This window comes from Cololabis saira, chromosome 5 (assembly GCF_033807715.1).
Source record: "Cololabis saira isolate AMF1-May2022 chromosome 5, fColSai1.1, whole genome shotgun sequence".
Taxonomy (NCBI): domain Eukaryota; kingdom Metazoa; phylum Chordata; class Actinopteri; order Beloniformes; family Belonidae; genus Cololabis; species Cololabis saira.
Window position 1 is genome coordinate 23,028,667 of NC_084591.1, and position 22,634 is coordinate 23,051,300.

At 39.3% G+C, this 22,634-nt stretch overlaps 1 protein-coding gene across 3 annotated transcripts; it reads left to right on the forward strand.

Annotated features, from left to right (window-relative positions):
- The first annotated feature begins 3,767 nt into the window (after nt 1–3,767).
- On the forward strand, nt 3,768–19,924 carry LOC133443915 (carbohydrate sulfotransferase 6-like). Of its 3 annotated transcripts, XM_061721261.1 has the most exons (3): nt 3,824–3,888; nt 4,023–4,163; nt 15,206–19,924. In XM_061721261.1, the coding sequence occupies exon 3, from the start codon at nt 15,286–15,288 to the stop codon at nt 16,483–16,485; it is 1,200 nt and encodes a 399-aa protein (XP_061577245.1). In that variant the 5' UTR covers nt 3,824–3,888; nt 4,023–4,163; nt 15,206–15,285; the 3' UTR covers nt 16,486–19,924. The 3 variants fall into 3 exon arrangements, with proteins under 3 accessions (XP_061577246.1, XP_061577245.1, XP_061577244.1); XM_061721262.1 differs by lacking the exon at nt 4,023–4,163 and having other exon boundaries at nt 3,768–3,888; XM_061721260.1 differs by lacking the exon at nt 3,824–3,888 and having other exon boundaries at nt 3,901–4,163.
- Nucleotides 19,925–22,634: the final 2,710 nt, after the last annotated feature.

Consider the following 22,634-nt stretch of genomic DNA (forward strand, 5'->3'; position numbering starts at 1 on the left):
GTGATTAACTTGTCCATGGAAGCCAATGTGAGTGTGTGTGGCAACCTGTTCAGGCTGTACGCCCGCCTCTCGCCCAGGCAGCTGGGATCGGCTCCAGCAGACCCCCATGACCCAAAGAAGTAAAATATAAGCAGAAAACAATCATCTGCAAACCTCATAAATCCACTAGAACATAAACACCACATCAGATATTGGAATTGAGACCCGTTGCCATTTCCTAGAAAAGATTTAGCTCGTTTTAAATTTGATTACAGCAACAGAAACTGGAATGGGGTGGTGTTTACCATTGTGTAGCATCTCCTCTTCTATTAACAACCGTCTGTAAACGTCTGGGAAGTTAGGAGACCAGTTGCTGGAGTTTTAAGAGAGGAATGTCGTCCCATTCTTGTCTGGTGCAGGATTCTAACTGGTCAACAGTGCTGGGCCTTTGTTGCTGGGTTTTTGGTTTCATGATGCTCCAAATATTGGTGAAAGGTCTGGACTGCTCGTTCACCAGTTCAGCATCCAGACTCGTCTCCAGACTCCAGACTCCAGACGCTGTTGTGATGGATACAGTGTGTGGTTTAGCTTTGTCTTGCTGGAATAAGCAAGGCCTTCCCTGAAAGAGACGTCTGGATGGGATCATATGGCGCTTTAAAACCTAAATGCAGTGCAGCCAGAGAACCGAAAGATCACGATCCCAAAGATAATTTTAATGTAGTTTGTCGCAGAATGGTGAACCTCTCCTATCTTAATGTCTGGGAGGCTCTGACTCTCTAAAATGCTCCTTTTATACCCGTACCTGTACTGACCTGTTGCCAACTAACATAAATAGTTGTCAAATCGTTTCCAGGCTTTTTGAACCCCTTTTTTTAGAATTGTTGCTGGCATCAAATTCATTATATACAGACAACTATTTGCAGCTAAACGACAGCAAAACTGAGGTTCCGGTTATTGCTCCAGATAAGATCACTCCACTAGTTTTTCAAAGTATTGGCACCATTTCCTCTGCTGCTCACTCCAACCTGCCAAATTTGGGGGTGATATTTGACCAATCACTATCATTTCATTCCCACATTAAACAGTTGACCTTGCTTCTTTTACTTATGCAACATCAGCAAACTGAGATCCATAGTTTCCGCCACTGAAAGTGAAATGCTCATACGTGCTTTCATTTCATCCAGGATACTGCTACGCACTTTTCACTGCACTACAGTTAATCCAAAAAGTATGTATTTTATTGCTCTACACTGTTTTTATTCTGAAAACAAATGTCTGTGAAAAGCACTATATGAATACACTTTACTTACTTACTTACTTTTTCTTGGAATGTCAAAATGTCTGTTTCAACCTCAGATACATGTTGTTAATGTTCTATTGGGACTAAAATATGGCTTCAAGAGATTTGTAAATAATTGCATTTTACATAGCTTCCCAACTGTTGGAAGTGGGGTTGTAAGACAGACATGGGGTAACCTTGGAAAGCAACATGCATCAATACAATTCAAATGTATGTTAAAAGCTCTAGCTAACCCGTAGGACTGAGTGTGGTCCTGTGATGGACTGGTCGTGGCCTGTCGATCCCTCCATGGCAGGCTGAACAATGACAACTAACAAATCACCCCAATAACTGCTGTCATTTTCCGGGTCCACCTCAACACGGAGGTTTCAATGTTGCCACTTGGCCTATGAAGAATTCCAGATTAAACATACTTTCAAACCTTCCAAATCAGACTTTACTAAATTACATGAAGCACTCCCCAAAGAATGTATATTTCTGATCCAAAATATAATGTCTAATCAACATATACAGCCACGAATACCCTCACTGTTAATTCAAGGGATTTTAATATAAGACAAAAAATGAGATAATCATTTTATTATAAACTCTTATTGAAAACCTATTCCCTGAAAGACAAAACAAAAATGGCATTTTACTCCAATTTGATAAAAATTCCATTACTAAATTATGAACAATGTATCTAACATTACCTATTCCCCCAAAGCGAAAGAAACACACTTCAAAATTATGAACAACAAATATCCTTCCAAAGAACTACTCAGATCACGTTTTGGTTTTGATGATATTTGTTCATTCAGTGAAAATGACATATAGACTACGGACCATATAAAGTATTTTTCTCATGTGGTGTGGTACTTATGTTCTGGCTTGACATTCACAAATGGATAAAGTGAAGGATTTTATCCTTTCCAACTTCTATCTCCAGAGATAATATAACATTTGGCATTTTTTACAAAACACAAGTGATGAACTCTGTTGTAATGTACAGTAATCCTCTGTTTAGCCGAATACTTTATTTATAAAAATAGATATTTAAAGTCATCCTCCAAATTTGTTGGTTTTTTTAAATGAATTTGGATTATATTTAAAATCTTTAAAACTAATTGAAACAAAAGCACAAAAAATGTATGAAGTGTTAAGACATTTTCCCACTGATTTAGAAGACTGATATCCTTACTTACCCTTTGTATGATGGACTTTGATGTATTATTTTACTTACATTTCATGTATTTAATTTATTTATTATTGTTTGTACCTTATTTTCATATCATATTACTGTATAATTTTCATGGGACATTCAATCTTTATACACTTTATTCTCATGTTTACATACAGTGTCCAATCTACTTCTCTCCCTTTATCAACCTTGTTTCGATTACAAATGTATTTGTATGCAATGTATATTTACCATGTTTGTTTTATAATGAACCTTTGACACGAATAAGAAATAAACAAATAAAAAAAACCCACATACATTATCCTTTCATACATGGGTTCTATCTTATCTGGATATTGTTTATTTAGAGCAGGGGTCACCAATCCTGGTCCTCAAGGTGTCCTGCATGTTTTAGAGTTCTGCTTTAACACACCTGATTCTAGTTAATCATCGTCATCAGTTTGTCATTGATGTCTGCACAATTCTCTTAACGACACAGTCACCTTTATCACGGTGCAATGAAGCAGCGAAACATGTAAAACATGCAGGACACCGGCCCTCATGGACCAGGATTGGTGACCCCTGATTTAGAGTTATCAACTGCACGAGTTCACGGTGCAAAGGAGTCAGCAGAGGCTTGGCATACACTTTTATCAAAACTTCATAGCCTCTTATCCTAACACAGATTGAGAGATGATTACCTGGATCAAGAGGGTGGGTGGGTAATGTCTGGGGTTATGATTTTATTTTTATTTATTCATTTATTTACTTTTGCCTTTAATTATGTGTTAATCCTGCATTGTTATACTTAATAATATGGGCATTACTTTCTTTACTTTTAACTGCAAATGATGATGAGCCTGCACAAACAAGTTTTTTTACCCATGTTACTACCAGTAATATGATGTGACAATAAAGTTGATTGATTGATTGATTGATTGATTGATTGATTGATTGATTGATTGATTGATTGATTGATTACTTCACCATGGAATGATAGCAATATAACAAGGATATATGTGTGTATTTCTGTTTGTTTTTTGTTATTATATTTATCCATTAATTTGTTGCTGTGATGTATTGTTGCTTGTTTGCTAAAAATATCAAATATATGCACCATGTTTTTTTTTCTCAGAAAAAGGAAAAAAGAAATAAAAATTTGATCACAAAAAAAATAAAAAGTAAAAAAAAAATGTTGCCACTTGGCCACAAGGTCATAACTCCGCAGAAGAGGCAGAGGTTATTAGTTTTCCAGCATCTCCTGGCGCGGTGCTGGCAGTGCCCGCCCGCCCCGCCCGGCGGCTGGGTGGGGACTGCGCCCCGCCCAGCCGCCGGGCGGCGCCGCGGGCCACGTCCGAGCGCTGCGCTGTGTCCTCGGGAGGTAACGGAGAGGAGACGGGAGTCACCGCCGCCTCCGCTGGAAGGCAGCACGGCCGACAAAAGTTCAAAGGTATTTTTCTGAATATACATGTATATCAAACTAAATGAGTATACATGAGGTTAGTACTCCATAGTCTACTGGCACCGTTTTTTTCCCCCCCGTTTAACTTGGTGAGACTTGAGCGGACTATTTTACGTTTGAAGGAGCCCAGGAGGATACATTTGTCATCACAGCTCAAGATGCAGCAAACGCGCTTCCAGCAAACTTTTACTCCCTAACCGACCACTGTGGACATCCAGACGAGGAACTGCGGGGATCCATTAAACTCAGTTAATAAAACAAGAGTAAGTTGTGTGTCTAACACAAAAATTGGATTTTGTGACCCATCAGATTCTGCGGTCGGATTGCATTACTTCGGTAATAATACATTTATAGATGTTTTTCTTATCCTTGATCACATACTTACTTGGAATTGAGCAGTAGAAGGCAGGAGTTGATTATAAACCCGCGGATTAATTGATAACAGATGAGTTTAAGTAAGTCAAGAAAACAGAGCTGCACAAACAGAAAGATGAACTATCCTATGACACGTGTGAGCATGCAGCTGTAAAAATGTAACTGTATATAACGTACATGTTGGTGTATACTATATTATTAGGGGTTCCTAACAAATATGTTTATTGCACTTAAAAATACAGCAATAGTAAAAGATTAGACACGAGTAACATATGTGTATAAACTATGACTAACTACCAATGATGTAATAGTTTTTATGTTATTACATTTAAATGAATAGACTAAAGTAAAAACTAAAGCTAAAATATAGTAATAGAGGATCAAATTAGAGTATTACAAGTAGTATAAAAAAAGGGAGTCTATAGGTATAGGAGAAAGATTGGTGAACCCATTGTGTAAGGGGAAAAAGGAGTTGTTTGTGAATCTTCCTTTAAGAAATAAATCGCACCAGCTGTTCAGCAGGACAGCATTCCTTGATTAACCCCTCACCGCTCTTTGCTTTTTTGAATGTTTGCGACTTATCCTAGACTTAAAAATAGTATTTTTTGCAGCAAATGCAAGCCTATCATACCATTAACCAGACATGTCACATGATATGAACCAAGATATTCCCGTTGTATGCAAAGCCACACTTTTTTTTCTTTTCCCCTGACAGCTATCTTGCAAAATATTCGTCTTATATGGTTACATTTTAGGACAGGGCACTGTTGACATCTAAATCATGAAGGTACAGGTTAACTAGATGTTATTTCTTATTTTATTTTAGCTTTTTATCAGGCTATCATGCAAGATGTTGAAGATGTTCAAATCCAGTAATCATGTGATTTTGTTTTCCCCCTTAAGCTGGTAATTAATTCCTTAAGTCTATTTGTCAAAACTGTGTGTGTGATGAATTAGAAAAAACTGATAAAACTTTTACAAACTGTTACAAACTTAGTTTACATAAAAAAGAAAGTAGGAAAGAAGGACAAGGGGTAATATGAGTACATGCTGAATGAGAACATTAGTGAGTAACAGCTGATATGAACCTTTATATCAGTCATTCTCAACCACTCATCCTCGTATTTCAGTGGTGGTTTTATAACTAATGAACATTACGGATAAGTGAGAAAATAAAAATCTCTGCTGACTCAGCTGTAGCTGCTCTTGCTGAGAGGAGATTGTTAGAAATGATTAGTTGAAAATGTTAGGAATCTGGTTTTATATGATTGAACGTTTCTCCTGGTTAGTGGCGGAAGAGGCTTTTTGTAGTTTACAGGTTTCGCTTGGTCTTAGTTTTCTTGTCTTACTTTTCTTCTTCAGTGTTTCATGTCCAAAGTATCCGGCCCTCCAGGACCCCAATTGGGTATAACTTGTGTACATTTTGCTGCACTGAATTAACTTTTGCTTGTCTGAATTCAGACAAGAAAAAGTAAATAGTTAGATGGATGGTTAGATTTCTAATAATTTCATAAAATCGGAAGTGTTGCTTTTCTCACTCATTGCTGGTCTCTCACTTTGCCTTCTCTTCTTCTTTGCAGTTTTACAGCAGCTGTATTATATAACCTACCAACGTAACTGTGCCGCTCTTTTGTTTTGGGAAGGCTTTTTGGATTTGCAGAGACTTTCATGTCAGCTGCAACCCCCCGATTACGTACTAAACCGATGCAGGTTTTTCCACGTTTGCATTGCAGTGTATCTTAGACTCAACACACCTCTACTCTGGACAACATCCATTTAGGGGGAAAAAAAAGAGAAGCAAACAATATAAGGAGGAAAACCAAACAATATAAGAAGAGCATGGTGCAGCATAAAGAGGTTTCACATCACTGACCAAGATATTAGAGGGATTATTAATTTTATTTAATTGAAGTTTCTAGCATCACAGCTAAATGGTTGCGAGTTCAAATATCAACAATCCCCTGAGTTCAGAGACATGTTTCTAATCTATCAGGTGAGTCGTGATTTGTGGGCAGGAATTCTGTTGTTTTTTTATTCCTCCCTAATTCCACCACTAACATAAAAACTACATAATCAACACTTAGCTTCAAATGGAGACTTTTATGTTAAGTTTACTATTACCATGGCAATTTAAGTAAATATACCCCATTTTCAGATTTTATCACTTGTCAAAATGTAGTATGTAGTCACTGAACTCCAACTGCAGAATGTCTGATCAAGCGATTTTTACACAGTATTTAAAGTTTATGCTACATAAAAGGTATTTGTTTAATACAATGCAAGAGCTTTCCTTCCTTTCCAGACATCAATGTTTGTAACTTATAGTAGGACTTTGTCCAGTGCGAATGTGTTGCATAAATCACAGAATTGCTGCAGGTGCAGAGGTAATTTTAGTCCAGTGGAAATAGTATAGGAGATGCATGACAGTAGGGATGGAAGAGGAAATGAGAGAGCAACCAAGCAGGAGACCAACGAATAAATGAATCAAAAAAATGTCCAATGTTGGTTATTATGAATTATCTGTTGGACAAATGGTCAACATGCATGGTTGTTATCTCGCTTGTCTGGTCCTGTGATGGAGTGACGATAACCTATCAGGGGTGCAACCCACCGCCCCCCAGTTAAGATAGGCTTTATCTCCCCTTACCATTAACAGAAAAGAAGGGGGTATGGAAACTGAAACACGGTTCTTTCTTTCAACCTTTAGAGGTTACTACAGGCGTTAAAAAGACGCCGCTAGTTTACTGGATATTCTACACAACCAGAGGTGTTTGGCTTCAGCATCAGACAATAAACATCTAGATGTAGTGGAGCTTGTATTTACTGTCAAATTTCTTACCAGCCACATCTTTTATAATCTTATTTGATTTCTAAACTCGTCCGCCCTGAAAATTCTGTCATTAATTGTGTGCAGGATATTTATGTAGAGCAGCCTCCAATGTTTGTTTTTCCACCACTGCTGTTATTACAACTCAAGATTTACTTTGTTCGTCAACACCAGAGGAGTTTAAGGGAATATTCAAAAGAAAGCATGTTGACCTTTCAACAACAGCTTCCCTCATCAACTGTGATCAAACAACCCATCAAGACACATTAGTCACACAAGTGCAAATTATGACCAATAAAGATCAATAAAAGACTGAAGGAAGTATTGACAGAAGAGAAAATGAGAGTGATTGAGGAAGACACCAAACAATAAATAAATCTTCAGAAAAATAAATAAATCTACAGTCTTATTCACATTGGACTAAAATAACCTCTGAATCTGCAAGATTTCTGAAATTACACCCTGACATCTGCATTTAGTTCCACATATTCATGCTGGATATGCGAAATCTGTGTTTTACCGTCATTTACAGACATTGATCCGGGAAGTTACATTGAGGCCTTGCGTTTTATGAAACAAGTACCTTTTATTTGACTTTCAATTTGAATATTGAGCTAAAAGCATCTGATCAGACACTCTCAAGAGTTAGATTACAGTGATGACTCGTCACATCTTGCCGAAGTTTTCATTGAATCCCAAAAGGTTTCGCGCTGAGGGGCGTTGAGCTCGATGAAAGATTAAAAGTTTCTTACTGGGTGATGCAGCCACATGTGTCATCATCTCGTTGTCGCTCTGCTGCTGACCTATTTCTTGTTTCTTAATATTCCGTATGAAGCTTCATTTCTCTATATTTATCATCTAAAATGATAAGATCATCACACTACAGTATATGTGGATTCATGCTGAAGTTGTTATATAATATCACACTATGTACTGAAATGATCAAAATTACTAAAGGAAAGTGGCAAAAAGGAGTGGCGACGAGAGTATTTAAAAAAAATACGATTCCAGCCTGCACATCACCGAATTACTGACATGTGCATTCCGATGGGATTAAAATTATCTCGTGACCTTGGGGTTTGCTGAAATAGAGTAAGTAACTTTGGGTTGAATTTTTACTTTATAAATCGCAGACATGGCACATTCGGATGGGATTAAAGTCACAGACGCCTTCTGTGAATTAGAATTAAAATAATCTTTATTGTCACTGTACCAGTACCACGAAAATTGCAGGACAAACCCTTAAAGTGCAGAATAAAAAGACACATTTAAAACGACAAGATTACACACACACACACACACACACACACACACACACACACACACACACACACACACACACACACACACACACACACACACACACACACACCACACACAGTAGCAGTTTAAAGGGGACCTATTATGGCATCTAATACCTATTTTAAACAGGCTTTGAATGTCTTAGAAACAATTAAAACAATTGATTGGTTTTGCTAAATAAATTAGAAATTCAGCCTCTGAGCCATGTCTTTATCTTCCCAGTCTCTAACCTCATTATCTATGAGGGATTCTGAGTGGGCGGGGAGGCTATGATAATGAGACATGTGCTGATCGGCTGCCTGAATGACGCGATACACCGTGGGCCCAGGGGGCGGAGCAGGGGTCCCAGCCCAGGGGGGGCGAGGCATTCTTGATGGGCCCTTGTGGCTTAAACATCCCCGTTAAAACATAATTGCTAAAAAAAAAAAAATGCCACAGATCAGCCCCTCTGACACACAACCACAGCACGCAGGCGACACAGTCAGAACCATTCACATGAGGTTTCAGCACCATGGATTTTGCCAGTCATTATGTCAAACCTAATTAAAAGCCTAATGCAGACTTTAAGATATAAGTATCAAACTGGAGATAAAAAATCAAAAGACATCCAGTGATGTCGGATTCAATACAGCCGAGTAGCACAATTCAGACACACGTGTTCAACCTACACGACAACAGTTTACAATGTGCGGCGACATGTATTTAACACAATGACCGAGCAGACACGGCGGTCCAACGGCAACAAACAATATAGGAAAGGCCATATATTCAGCATTATGACAATGTTATCAGAAATAATTAATATTCTGACAGCTTACCAATGATGGTTCCTTTAATTTTGAAACCTTTTCAAAACCAACTGTTTCCGAACCATCAGCCGGTTCTTCATTGCCGCAAACCTTTTAATCACTTTGCTCTTATCAATGGCGAAGTCCCTATCGATTGAGAGCAAGGTGAGGTTTGATAGTTTTTAATCAACTTCAGCTGCTGAAACTCAGCATGAGTTTCCTGCTTTAAGGCTCTGATGCGACAACTGGCTAAAAGTAAACAGACAACATGCACGAACCTGTGCATGACAGGCAGACACACAAGGAGAGAAGGGACTATTTCTTTCATTTTTATTTTTTAAAGCGACACTACGTAACTTTTCCACCTTAATATCATATTTCCAGAGTCATTGTGATGGTATATCAACTTCCAACAGGTTTAATGACACCTTTGTCATGGTCTGAGGGAGTCTGTATCACCTTCACTGGCACTATGTAACTTTGAGGAGCATGGTAGGAACCCTGCCACACTAAAAAACTACAAATCGTTACGACTTTGACTGCTTTACGGCATACGTCACTTCCCCCTCCTTCCCGATTCGCAGTCGAGACGAAAATCGGCGGGGCGTGGAGCTCAGAGCTCCGCATAAGCTGTTGCTGTGTTATGGCTGCAGCAGCTCCACATAACAGACGTGGGGAAAAGACCCTAATGGTTTAAGTTTTCAACGGTTTCCTGCTCGGAGGCAGAGCCACGCAGGCCAAGTATCTCATATAACAAAGTAAAAGAGTGAAAGAGCCGTCGGCTCGCTTTGGATCGCGGCTGTAACGACCAAACACACAGTAAAGCATGATTTATGGTTCTGCGTTAAATCGACGCAGACCCACGGCGTAGGGTACGTGGCGACGCGCAACGTACGGTGCGTGTCGCCGCGTACCCTACGCCGTAGGCTCTGCGTCGATTTAACGCAGAACCATAAACAGCCTTAAACCACAAACACACACAGACGGGCGTCGGATCCAAACTCGGGTTTTATTCCCCACTTCGCCAGCTAAACGCAGTTGCTGGCCAGCTCTCTGCGGAGCAATTAACCCCAATCTTCAGATAAAACTAGTTTGTTGAGGAAAAAATATTAACTCTATTTGTAGCTGCAGAGGAAAAAAATAATCTCACGAGGAAAACAAAAATATTGCTCACGCCTCTTCAACATAATATAGCAGTCAAAAAAAAAGAAAAGAGAAGTAAGAGGGATACAAAACATGTACTGTATGTTGTACTATTATACAAATTTATTGAAACACATGGCTCTTCAGGGATTCAGGGATCTCTTAGGGATTTCATATGGATCCAGACCGTTAATAATCATTATTTTCTCCATATACTGCTCCCTGGCTTCCTTGTTTAAGGTATCCCGGTAAATTCCAGTTCCTTTCCAGCAGTTTAACATCTTTTTTTGCGTTCCTTCTGTTCACTTGGTGAAACAGAAAAGCGTCCTGTCTTCTCTCATCAAAACAAATGCACGCGACGGGACAGGAGTTTTCCGGCAGTACGCGCTGGTGCTCATGGGAAACGTAGTGTTCTTTCTGGTAAAACACTACCGATTTTGTCCACAAGATGCCGCCAAACTCAGAAAAGCTGAAAGTTACGTTGCGCTGCTTTAAACAACTTTATCCTTATGAATGCAATTGTTATATAGTCCATTTTTCCTTATTTTATTCAGCACACTTTTTTTCCCACTTTGGCGTGGGCCCCCACGCAGCAGTGGGCCCGGGCCCCTCTGCCCCCCCGCCTGCTCCGCTAGTGGCCAGGCCTATACTGAACATAGAAATATTTTGGTTAACAGTCAACAGCACTACCTCATTATTCTTTATTTCATTTTTTTTAATGATTTTTTTTTTTTTATTGGAAATAGTTTCACATTGTACAACAGTAGTAAAGCAAAATAACTGGGAATACTTCCATCCTTCCATTTTTCCCATCTTTTTATATCCCTCCCACATTCCCATCCCCAACCCAGCACTCACAACAGACCCAGAGTCAAGAAAAACAACCAAGTAGCCTACAGTATAAAGAAAAAGAAAAAAAAACATAAATAATAATAATGATACTACTCATTTTATTTGTAATGCTAGCAGTCTGACTGCAAGCCTACAGATGAGCAAAAGCCTTGCTGGGGAATACCAGAGATTTTGTCAGACTTCATAGACATTCGTGGGTTAGCCCAGTGTATAGCACAGCAGTTCCTGGGGGGAAAATCCAGGACGATGCTTCCCAAGAAAATTCCTTCCCTTCCCTAATGGACATATTAGGACTTGGGAAAAAAAACAGTAAGACTAACCCTTAACAAATTCAACACATATTTTTTATTTCTTCTATATATTAACCATAATTCTTTTAAATCTTTTTAATACTCCTGTGATATTCTGATATTCTGTAATAGCCTATGACTAGACAGATGAGAAAGTTACGTCATGCTGTAGCGTTCTTTAAACAACATTTTGACGTGACTTAGGTAAGATAAAGAAGTGATGACATTGTTCATAGTTTTTAACAATGTGAACAAGTTTGCGTTTGTTTTTTAAATGAGTAACAAAGGCGAGTCCTACTCTTCCCTTGGCTTTTAATCCGTTGTGTGACTCGTTTAAGGATGAAGCAGTGGTGATTTTTTTCTTAGTACTTACGGAAACGGACACAGGATGCTGTGCTTATGTGATGTTGTCATTGATTACCGTGGTAGGAGAGTGACTAACAGAGAAGTACATGGGTTTGTAATGAAGGCATGAAGGTGTTTATCCCGGGGGTCTGAGGGAGAGTCGCTCATGTCAGGGCTTGTTCAGTGAGAACAACACATCAGGTCAGGCTTGAATGGGTCATCCCAGCTTCATATAATCTTAACCTCCTGTTTTGATCAGCTATCTTCCACAATGTTGTAAATTTTTTTCACGATCATTACTTTGGTCTTAAAAGCCCTCTTTGCTTTATGCTCAAGTTAAGAAAAAAAAAATGTCAATGCTCCAAAACTCTGAATATAGCTGAATATCAAGCCATGAGACCATAAGTGGTTAAAGCACCCTAGACTCAAGTATCTTTGATGAAAGCAGAGATCTGCTATTGTTCAAAGAAAATGCAGACTGACAGCCTCCTCAATACGTTTCTTTACCTTGTCACTCTTCTTCACTATCATGTCTTATGTGCATTATGGGATGAAGTCATAAAAACTATTGAAATTATAAGTTCAGGTTTCAATGTTGCAGTGGGGGATTCATTCACTACAAAAAGTAAAGAAAAATATTTGCTGATGATTTAATTTAACAAGGCACCTCAAAAGTCCTTGCTTCATGGACTTTTCTGCTCTTTTTTTTTAATGTTGTTTTTTTTATTTATTATGTATTCTTATGAACACCAAATATAAAGTATTTGGGGGTCTTTTATCAGTCAAAGTAGCTCTAAACCACACCTCCAAACTAATTTCATTGATTACAAAACCATGTGTGCGAACAACTGACTTCACTGAAGCACTTTCATTAGATAGATAGATAGATAGATAGATAGATAGATAGATAGATAGATAGATAGATAGATAGATAGATAGATAGATAGATAGATAGATAGATAGATAGATAGATAGATAGATAGATAGATAGATAGATAGATAGATAGATAGATAGATAGATAGATAGATAGATAGATAGATAGATAGTCTGAACGAGAAGGGAAAAACCAAGAAAATGGCTGATGGTTCAAACGAAGAAGCTGACATAACCGCAGACAAAATGCCCTTTCACAAAACATGAAGTTCCACGATCTTTCTGTATTTTGCAATCCACAGTCCATAAGTCTGTAATGTCTTTGGTCACTGACTAATGTATTCTACTCAGTCAGCACTGAGTGAATCACAGCACTGAATGCCAATGAAAATTTATAAATGTTTTTTCCTTGTTCTTCCCGTGGGGTACACACAACACTGCTGGCAGGTTACCGATTGATGCAGGTATTTGTGGTATTATCCTCGGCTGTAAGATATGGAGCTAGAACAGTCTCATAATTCACAAATGCACAGGACAAGTTTTACAAATGCACAGACCGATTTGCAAATGCAAACACCGTTTCAAAAATGCACAGAACAATTCACACGTGCGTAGGACAAGATATAAGAAAAGCAGAACAGTGATCTCCTCTCCATCCTGTTTATTTATCTTTTATTTCCTGTTGCTGTTTATTTATCTTTACTCCACCAACTCGAAATATTAATCACTTTTCTAAGCGAACGGCAAAAACGCAGTTGAAACAGCAGGTGTATCCGCCCCTTTAATCTGATTGGTTTAAGAGTAAATCGTGTTTTATCCACTGCTCTGCGTCCCCCACGTGGGGTGTGCTCTTATGATTGGCTGAAACAAAGGAAGACATCTGATTGGTTGCAGATCCTTCTGTGTTAAAAAAAACGTATTTGTGGATCGAGTCACGTCAGGGGAGTCTCAAAAGTCACACACAAATCCAGCGCAGCTCACAGACAAAAAAACGTTTGTAAATCAGGTTATATTTGTGTGTGCATCAAAAATACAATTGTATATCTTGTCCTACGCACGTGTGAATTGTTCTGTGCATTTGTAAATCAGGTTATATTTGTGTGCGCATCAAAAATACATTTGTGTATCTTGTCCTACGCACGTGTGAATTGTTCTGTGCATTTGCAAATCGGTCTGTGCATTTGTAAAACATAGTAAGAGGGAGACACAAACCTGGTTTCTGCAGGAGGGAGATGCTAACTTGGCTCCAATAGGAAGAGGCTCTTTTAGGTTGCTAACAGAGCCTTTCTGCCACCATCTTTTTCACACAGCACTGTTAGGCCACAGCCCTGTGTGAACATGGGAAGCCTCAGTTTCAACCTTGTGGCCCAGCTCTGAGGCCTTTTTCTGAGACCAGCCTTGATTTTAAGGCCACATTGTCTTGATGTTGACCGCATGGTCTTAAAACAAAGGAAATTAAGGAATGACTCCTTGCCGTTTATTGCCCTTTGGGGGGATACTGTGAAAGTGATGCGCGGATAATGCATTGGTCAGCGACTCCGATTTACAGCAGGCCCCCCTGCCGACGTGAAGAGTGCTCTACTGGTTGTTAAATAGCAGAACCACAAGTTCCACAACCACCAGGACGCCGCCGACTACCTGGGCAGAGTTAGTTTAAAGCAAATTAGCGTTGAGTGAGTTTATGTTTGTTTGCTTATTACTGTGTAACGTGCCGACGGTCTCACAAGCTGACCAACGGTCGAGACGTTTGTATTATTATATTGTTGAGGACCTGTTTAAGTGGACACATATAACGTTTTCCCACACTGCCGAAGCGGTTTGTGCTCCTGTTTCTCTGTCAAAAACTTAGAGCGAGTGTCGTGGATTCAGCTCCAGACACTGGCTCCTGAGTGGGAAACCGCAGAACGATAAAAGGTACCAGTGGTGAGAGATCACGTTTTCTTCCCTCCTTACTAACACACACACACACACACACACACACACACACACACACACACACACACACACACACACACACACACACACACACACACACACACACACACACACACACACGTAGATGATCTGAAGTTTGTTTTATTCTATAACGCCACCCCTGGCAACAGGCTGGCACGTATGGAATAACAGCCACTTTGATATTGATTTTGCTGTTCAGTTATTATTTCCCTGATTCCCCGTTTTGATTGATTCATTTTGATAATTCATTTTGATAAGTCTTGATAAATCTTCTTTATTAATTATTAATAACTATTGTAAGACAGTTATTAACAACTCTCTAATAACTGAACCGACCCTCCCTTTGTTGCACAACCGCACTATGGGTTGGAATAAAAGTGCTAAAGAGTTTTGAACTGGATAGAGCAACCATGGTGGTGAGGACAGTAGAGGTTGAGGAAGGGAGGAGCATTCAACTATTCAGCTCTTTTCAGAGGTAATTTACAAAGAAAATTGTGCATAGTGAAAATGTGCTGGCTGGTACAAAATATTGTTTTTTATTTCTTTTTTTCAGGAAGGCCATCACTCTGATCCATAAAGGACGAAAAGAGGCAGCTATACCCTGACACCCAGAATTCAAAGATATCCACAACCATGAATCTCCGGTGCAAAGTGAATCTCAACACATTAGTTTTTCTGCTGATTCTTCAGGGGGCAACAGTGGTCATTTTCTATGGCTGGTATGTTCAGCTCAGACCCTGTGAGTCTGGAACTCCCACTCGGAAAGTTCATGTTCTGGTGCTGTCGTCATGGCGATCGGGCTCATCCTTCATGGGTCAGGTATTCAGTCAGCACCCGTCTGTCTTCTATCTCATGGAGCCTGCTTGGCATGTGTGGTTCACATCAAAGGAACCTACTGCACGACTGCTTCGGATGGCTGTGAGGGATGTAATGCGGAGTATATTCCAGTGTGACTTCTCAGTAATGGATTCCTACCTGCCAGAACAACACAATGTGTCCTTTTTGTTCATGTGGAGTCACAGTCGAGCACTGTGTTCCCCGCCTGCCTGTCCTCTCACACCACGCAACCAGATGAGCAGTGAACCCCAGTGCTTCCAGAAATGTGATGCTCGAGGCCTGCAGAAGGTGGAAGAGGCCTGTGGCACGTACAGTCACGTGGTGTTAAAAGAAGTGCGATTTTTGGAGCTGGAATCCCTTTACCCTCTTTTGCAGGACCCAAACATGGATCTCCGCATCATCCATCTGGTCCGAGACCCCCGGGCCGTGCTGAAGTCCAGAGAGGAGTCAGCCAAATCTTTTGAGAGAGATGACAGTATTGTTTTGGGGCAGAGAAAGGTGCCAGCTGCTGAGGTGCAGTATCAGGTCATGCAGGAGATCTGCCGCAGCCATGTACGCATTAATGAGAGGGCTGTACTGAAGCCCCCTCCATTTCTGAAAGGACGCTACAAACTAGTTCGCTATGAGGATGTGGCACGCAACCCACTTAAGGAGGTTAATGACATTTATGAGTTTGTAGGTTTAGGGATGACCCCACAACTGGAGGACTGGATCTACACAGTCACACATGGAAATGGTAAAGGTTCTAGAAAAGAGGCTTTTCAAATTACCTCTCGAAATGCTACAAACGTCTCCCAGGCTTGGCGCACCATGCTGCCTTACAGCAAGGTCAAACGTGTTCAGGAAGTGTGTAAAGGAGCCATGTCACTGCTGGGCTACAAGACAGTTAATGGCGAAAAAGAGCAGAAGAGACTTGACATTGATCTGCTGGTTCCTCAAGAACCATATCAGTTCAGCTGGGTATCAACAAAAAAAGAGCATAAAAGTAAAAGATAAAAGATTAAACGAAAACTTATCAGCAACTGACTACAGAGGACTGAATTCTGTACCTGATCCTGTGGGTGTCACAGACTGAACCTCTTTATAAATAGAGGAAACACTGACAATGTTCAATGTAAAAGTATTGATCTGTGAGGAGGATTAAACATGTTACACAGTTAGTGAGGGGACAATATTCAAATGAAAAGTGAGAGCTCTGTAGTACTGTCAGACAGTACAGTTTGTGTTTTCATATCATAATCAAAAAGTAGAAAAATCTGATACCAAGGACAGTTTTCCTAACATGACTGCAGGTTCCCTGCAGACACTTTATAAATGGATCAAGTTTACAGAAAATATTCTACCATTAGAGCACTTTCAATAAGATTTTAAGATCAATTTAAAATATCTGTAAACTGGCTTCAGTCTAAATCTGCACACAGAATCCTACGAGAGACACAAGAATGTTTACAGATAATTACTAAGTTGGGAGAGCTCATCACAGATGATCTGTATCATGTGTGTGTCTTTCTTCAGTGACTTTTCATTGAATTTCTGCTCAGTTTAGTTTAGCTTACGTTGCGTTTTGCTGCTCGTTTTGCACTTTGCAGACTTTCTGGTAGCTGGGACGCATGACAGGTACAATTTTTTAAGCTGTGTTGAGACCTCTTTTGACTCCACAATATTTAAGCTGGGCATCGGGCCAGTGGCTCCTGAAGGTCTGATGATTCTCCTACAAGGCAGGAGCTTCACAGTGAGAAGGATCCCCGGTTCGACTCCCTGGTCCGGCAGGATCTTTCTGTGTGGAGCTGCATGTTCTCCCCGTGCTTGCGTGGGTTTCCTCCGGGTACTCCGGCCTCCTCCCACAGTCCAAAAACATGCGTACTAGCTTAATGCTAGTGTGAGTGTGAGTGTGTCTGGTTGTCTGTTTATCCATGTGGCCCTGCCATGGACTGGTGACCTGTCCAGGGTGAACCCCTGTAATGAGCTGGGATAGACTCCAGCAGACCCTCGTGACCCTGCAAAGGATAAACGGGTTTAGAAAATGGATAGATGGATGTTGTGCCTCTTGTTCTGGGATGGTCAGGAAACACATTGTTAGCATCCAAATAATTGGACCCCCTACCCTTTCTGCAGCAGCTCCTTTGAGTTTATTTCCTGCCACCTTGAGTACTTTTCTGTCCATTAGTACTCAATAAGTTTTTATGTAAATATTTTAGCATGGTGACTAAACTAGAGAAGGAAACAGAGTTTGACATATACTACATAGGCTATACTACTTTATTTTCTTGATAAATAAAGAAGCAATGAACTGCTTAATTCTGTACTGATCATGTTTTTTAGAGTGAAATAATTAAAATATGAATCATAATTCTCTTTAAATTTTAAATTTGATTCTCACATAATGAATTATCCACAGTCCACAGTTCATTTACAAACTTAAATAAACGCTTCAGGGGAAAACATGCAATCCTGCAGTTTCAAAAGAAACAGATAAGAGGAATTAACATGAGGAACTACAAACAGAAATTAGCTATATAAAACAGTCTGACCTCATCGGCCCCTGCATTCAACGGCGAGCTATCGCAGCTTCCTAATCTGTCCCGTCATACACCGTTTCCCATAAGGCTGGCACAATAAAAGTTGTATTCCAACTTTATGGGCAACCGTGTTCACTTCACGTTTTCATGATTCCCTACATTTGAGTGGGAGACTGCAGAATACTGAAGGGTTAGCAGGACATGAATAATCCCACATTAGGACGCTGCAGAATGGGGTTAATGCCTTTTTACAAATAATTTTCGTGGTTGAGAACATGTTGCGTAGTGTGTATGGTGTATGTGTAATCAGAAGAGAAAGCGCTGTAGAGCGAGAATGAAAGAGAAACACAGGAAATAGAGGGTGTAGACACTACAAAGCAGTGAGGTGCTACATGCTGTCATGGTTAATTCAATTGTCTTTTAAGACCCATCCTCACCAATAAAAACTAGAACAATAGTAAGCTTCAGACACCTCAGCAGTGCCAGGTGTCTTAATAAAATGTCTGTTTAATTGACCATAGCTTGAACTGAAAACTCCATTTAGGGAGGTGTGTTTGTACAATATCGAGTGTTTTAACACAGAAGAGGGAGTCAGAAATATCAAATGACATTAATGAAGTATGTAATTTCTATGAAGGATAATGTAGAATAAGAAAGAAATCAGTTTTGGAGCTGTCCATCTTTCACCACAGAATTTGATCCTGGATGTATGCTGATTGGCTGTCAGTTTTTCAATCATCCATTGAGTCTTTCCAAAAGGGATCCCACTGATGTTGTTTGCCACCTTTGTTGTTTTCATACTCTCAACTCCACCATCAAGTTTAACTGGAATAATAACCACAGCTACCTTTCTATAGTTAATGTTATACTTTTTATTCTACAGTTCAGGGCGGCCCTTTGCTGCTGTGTCAAGCATCTTGACTATAATGTCGCCCTCGTATATCGCAGAGTCGCCTGCTCAGTCTTTAGAAATATTCTCAACAATATGACTTGGCAGTTCATGAGAGAAATTAAACGATATAATTGGTTTAGTTCAATTCATTCTATTTATTACCAAAATGTATAACCAAAGGGTGAATTTGTGAAACTCACTATTCAAGTTTCTTCAAAAGGTCATTTTAGATGGTTGTAGCTGTGGGTGGGAAGGATCTCCTGTGGTGGTTGAAGACAGAAGACACTGTTGTTGAATCACTGTTGTGAAGACGATGTCCAGTGTTGACCATTATGTTTTTCATTTTATGAAGCATCTTTCTTTGTATTTTGGGGTTCTAGAACAGATCTACACTAATGGACCCTTATTGTTGTACATCTCACTACAAGATACCGTATGAGGCTATATTTGTCCTTTTCCTTTGTTCACTTATCAACATGGTTCTCCTGAGGGATTTAAACTAAACATTACTAAACAATACTTCAGCCGCAGGACAAACTTAAAAACATAGCTACATTTATACGTTAATGTCATGAATTATTTATGAATCAAAAGACAATGAAATTATTGTGTTTTTTTTTCCTATTGAGTTATTAACATGAAGTTTAAACTGCTTTTATTAGAATGTCTCCCTTCCTTTACTGTGAAAAATCTAAGACACACAGCTGTAATTTTTAAATATTGTCAGAGCTTTTTTTTTAATTTGTGGGAAGAATTGGTAAAAAAAACTACATGGTACTTATTATAGCAATAAATAAGCATTCATATATATTATTTTTCTGTCTAAACTGGCATTGCTGGGTTTCTCTTGAGATGTTATTGCCATTTGGGCGCCACCTCCTGGCTGAGTCTTTCTCAAACGATTTAATTTATTGTAGAAGTATCTGTCTTCATACCAAAGTTGATGAAGCAACATTTGTTGGAAAAGGGACTGAATTGATTCTTTTAGTTTTGTATCCCATCATGATTAAATTATTAAAATAAACCTGATTACTTTCTGTCATTTTGTGGGCTAAAAAAAAACATGAACATGGTTGGATCTGAATCAACATCACCAAAGCAGCATATCTGCTGACACATCCTGAGCTGTAACACATTTCCATTTGATTTCAGCCTACAGACATTGGCCCGGTTTCCCAGATCAGTTAAGTAGTTCTTAACAGCGAAAGACATCTTTCAAACCATCTTAAGGAGCCTGTGAAAGAAGTCTTTCGCTGTTAAGAACTACTTAACTGATCTGGGAAACCGGGCCATTATTTGTTTCTTGACAACCAAACAACAGATAAGTCCCAGGTATATGTGAGAACTCCTCTGAAACCTGTTGAGCACTTCCAGATTGAAGAATTGTTGTTTACAAGATTGCTAAATTACAGTGAGTTTAACTGTTCAAGACTATCCGTACGCGCAAAGGAATTACAGAAAAGTTGCCGTTTTCAGACATTTCTTTTTACGAGATACAATATTTGTAATTTGTATAATTATTTCATGCAACTTATTTACATCTGTAAATATGCACAAATACACATACATAAGACATCACATTTAAAGTTTGGTCAAACAGAATAATTAAGGACCAAACAAGCAAAAAACAAAACAAAAAATGCAGAAACTGAGATTGGCAAGTTATTTGGTACCAAAAAGCAATAGACAGGATTGCTCGGGGGTCATGTTCTGGTTTCTCTGGAAAGCACTTAAAGAGACCATTTGCATTGTAATAGAGGCTATATGAATAAAATTGAATTGAACTGAATTAAAAAAAAGCTTGGTCTCATTTGTCCAAAGGACTTAATTCCTCCCAAAAGCTATGTGGCTTGTCAAAATAAAAGGGCACTGATTTATTTGTACAGGCTGCCTTGTCACTACTGTCCAGTCTCAAACACTCTCCTCATTCACTTAAACACAGTCTGGAGGTTTTAAAAACATCATACTGTGGCGGTCCTCTCGTTGTATAGGTAAATGAGAAGAAGACTTCTGAGTTATTTTACTTAACTCTGAATAACTTAATATTAATTATTCTGGATCACTTTTAAATTAAAAAAAGCTCTAACTAAAAACTAAAACCACACTATCATTAACTTACTTTTTAAATGCAGTTTTTACCCGAAATCTAGCGTATTAGACCTTTTTTAAAGTTCAGTTTTACTGTAGTCACATCAGACCTATTTGTACCCAAATGGAACTTCTATACTAAGTAGGCAATCCAAAAAAATCACAACAGTCAGTATTTATACAAAAATAATTAATCAATCATGTATTAATGATTACTGCAACGATTAGTGCACATGTTGAGTAAACAAACAAAAATAGTACAATGTAAAACAATAGTAAATGTGCTGTAAACACTGTAGGTTGAAAAACCTTAAATGAGAAATAGGCTACCCCTATTCTTTCAGGAATAATAATTAATACTCAAAAGGTTTGTTGTTGCCCAATACCAAAAATAATAAATACCTTTTCAAAAGTTATTATTGTAATGTAACAGAAATCACACCAAAGTAGGAGACAAACTTGTGACTTTGACGGCAGCTGGAGGAATACTGGCATCCGTCATGCTTTACAACTGATCTTTGCTCAGCATGGATCAACAGTTAAAGTGAGTTTATCAGTTTTCCTTCAGCAGTTGTCAATATTAACTAATTATTTTAATTATTAACTAATATTAAATAGTAGCCTACATTGTTAATTTAACAATGTACTGCTGACTCCATCGCGGCTACTTGTGGCCCCGCCCACCTGGTCCGCAACAGCCAATCAGGAGCCTCCGTGCAGCCACCGGCTCAAACCTAAATTACGCTCTGCGTTGTTGTAACGTGGAACCATAAATCATCCTTCAGGCCGCCTGCTGGAGCAGAGCAGCACCGAGCAACGGCTTGGTCCACAGTGGAGAGAGAGAGCACCACTGATGAACTTGAACGGTAATGCTTTAAAAACTATTCATTGGAATGTTGTTGTTGTCTATATTAGCATTAAATTACCTTGATAAACTGGAACCATCTTTATTCACTTCAGTTTAACTTGATTTGTGAACACACTTATTTCCGGGGGGGTTCCGGGGGGGGGCCCCCGGGAAATTTTTTGAGCATAATGCATTTAAATGCATCAATCTGGTGCACTTTGGAAAGCTAGAATAACAATAATAGGGTGTCTGCTGCCTTAACTTACCTTGGAAACATAGCTCCGGAGCTTCTCTACCCGGCTAAACTAATATTAATAACTAAATAATTAATAACTAATATTCTCCGCTCCTCTGTTTGTGTGTGAGCACAGAGCATGCACAGCCTTCACCGCTGATTGGCTGTTTCCCGTGCCTGTCTCTGTGTGTAACTAATCAGATGGTGCTGTGGGCGGGATATTGCTGGACACAGGGCAGTGACGGCAGGCAGAGACGCGACTGCATCAACCCCAAAATAATGCAGTTTTAAATTGTACAAACACAATATTGGTATCGTTGGAAAGGGAAAAATGTCCTCTTAATTTTGGGGGGGCTGAGATCAAATTTGGGGGGGGCTTCAGCCCGTTTTTTTTATTTGTAGTGAGAACATAATCCACAGCAACCGACACAAATCCATTCATGTGTAGGCTATGTGCTCCGCGGCGCGAGGACCACATTGATTGCAGCTGCCCTCATCGCCGCTTGTTGCTTTTCTGATTCGTTTTGAAGAATCATGCAACTCTTCCTTCTTTTTGAAAAAAGA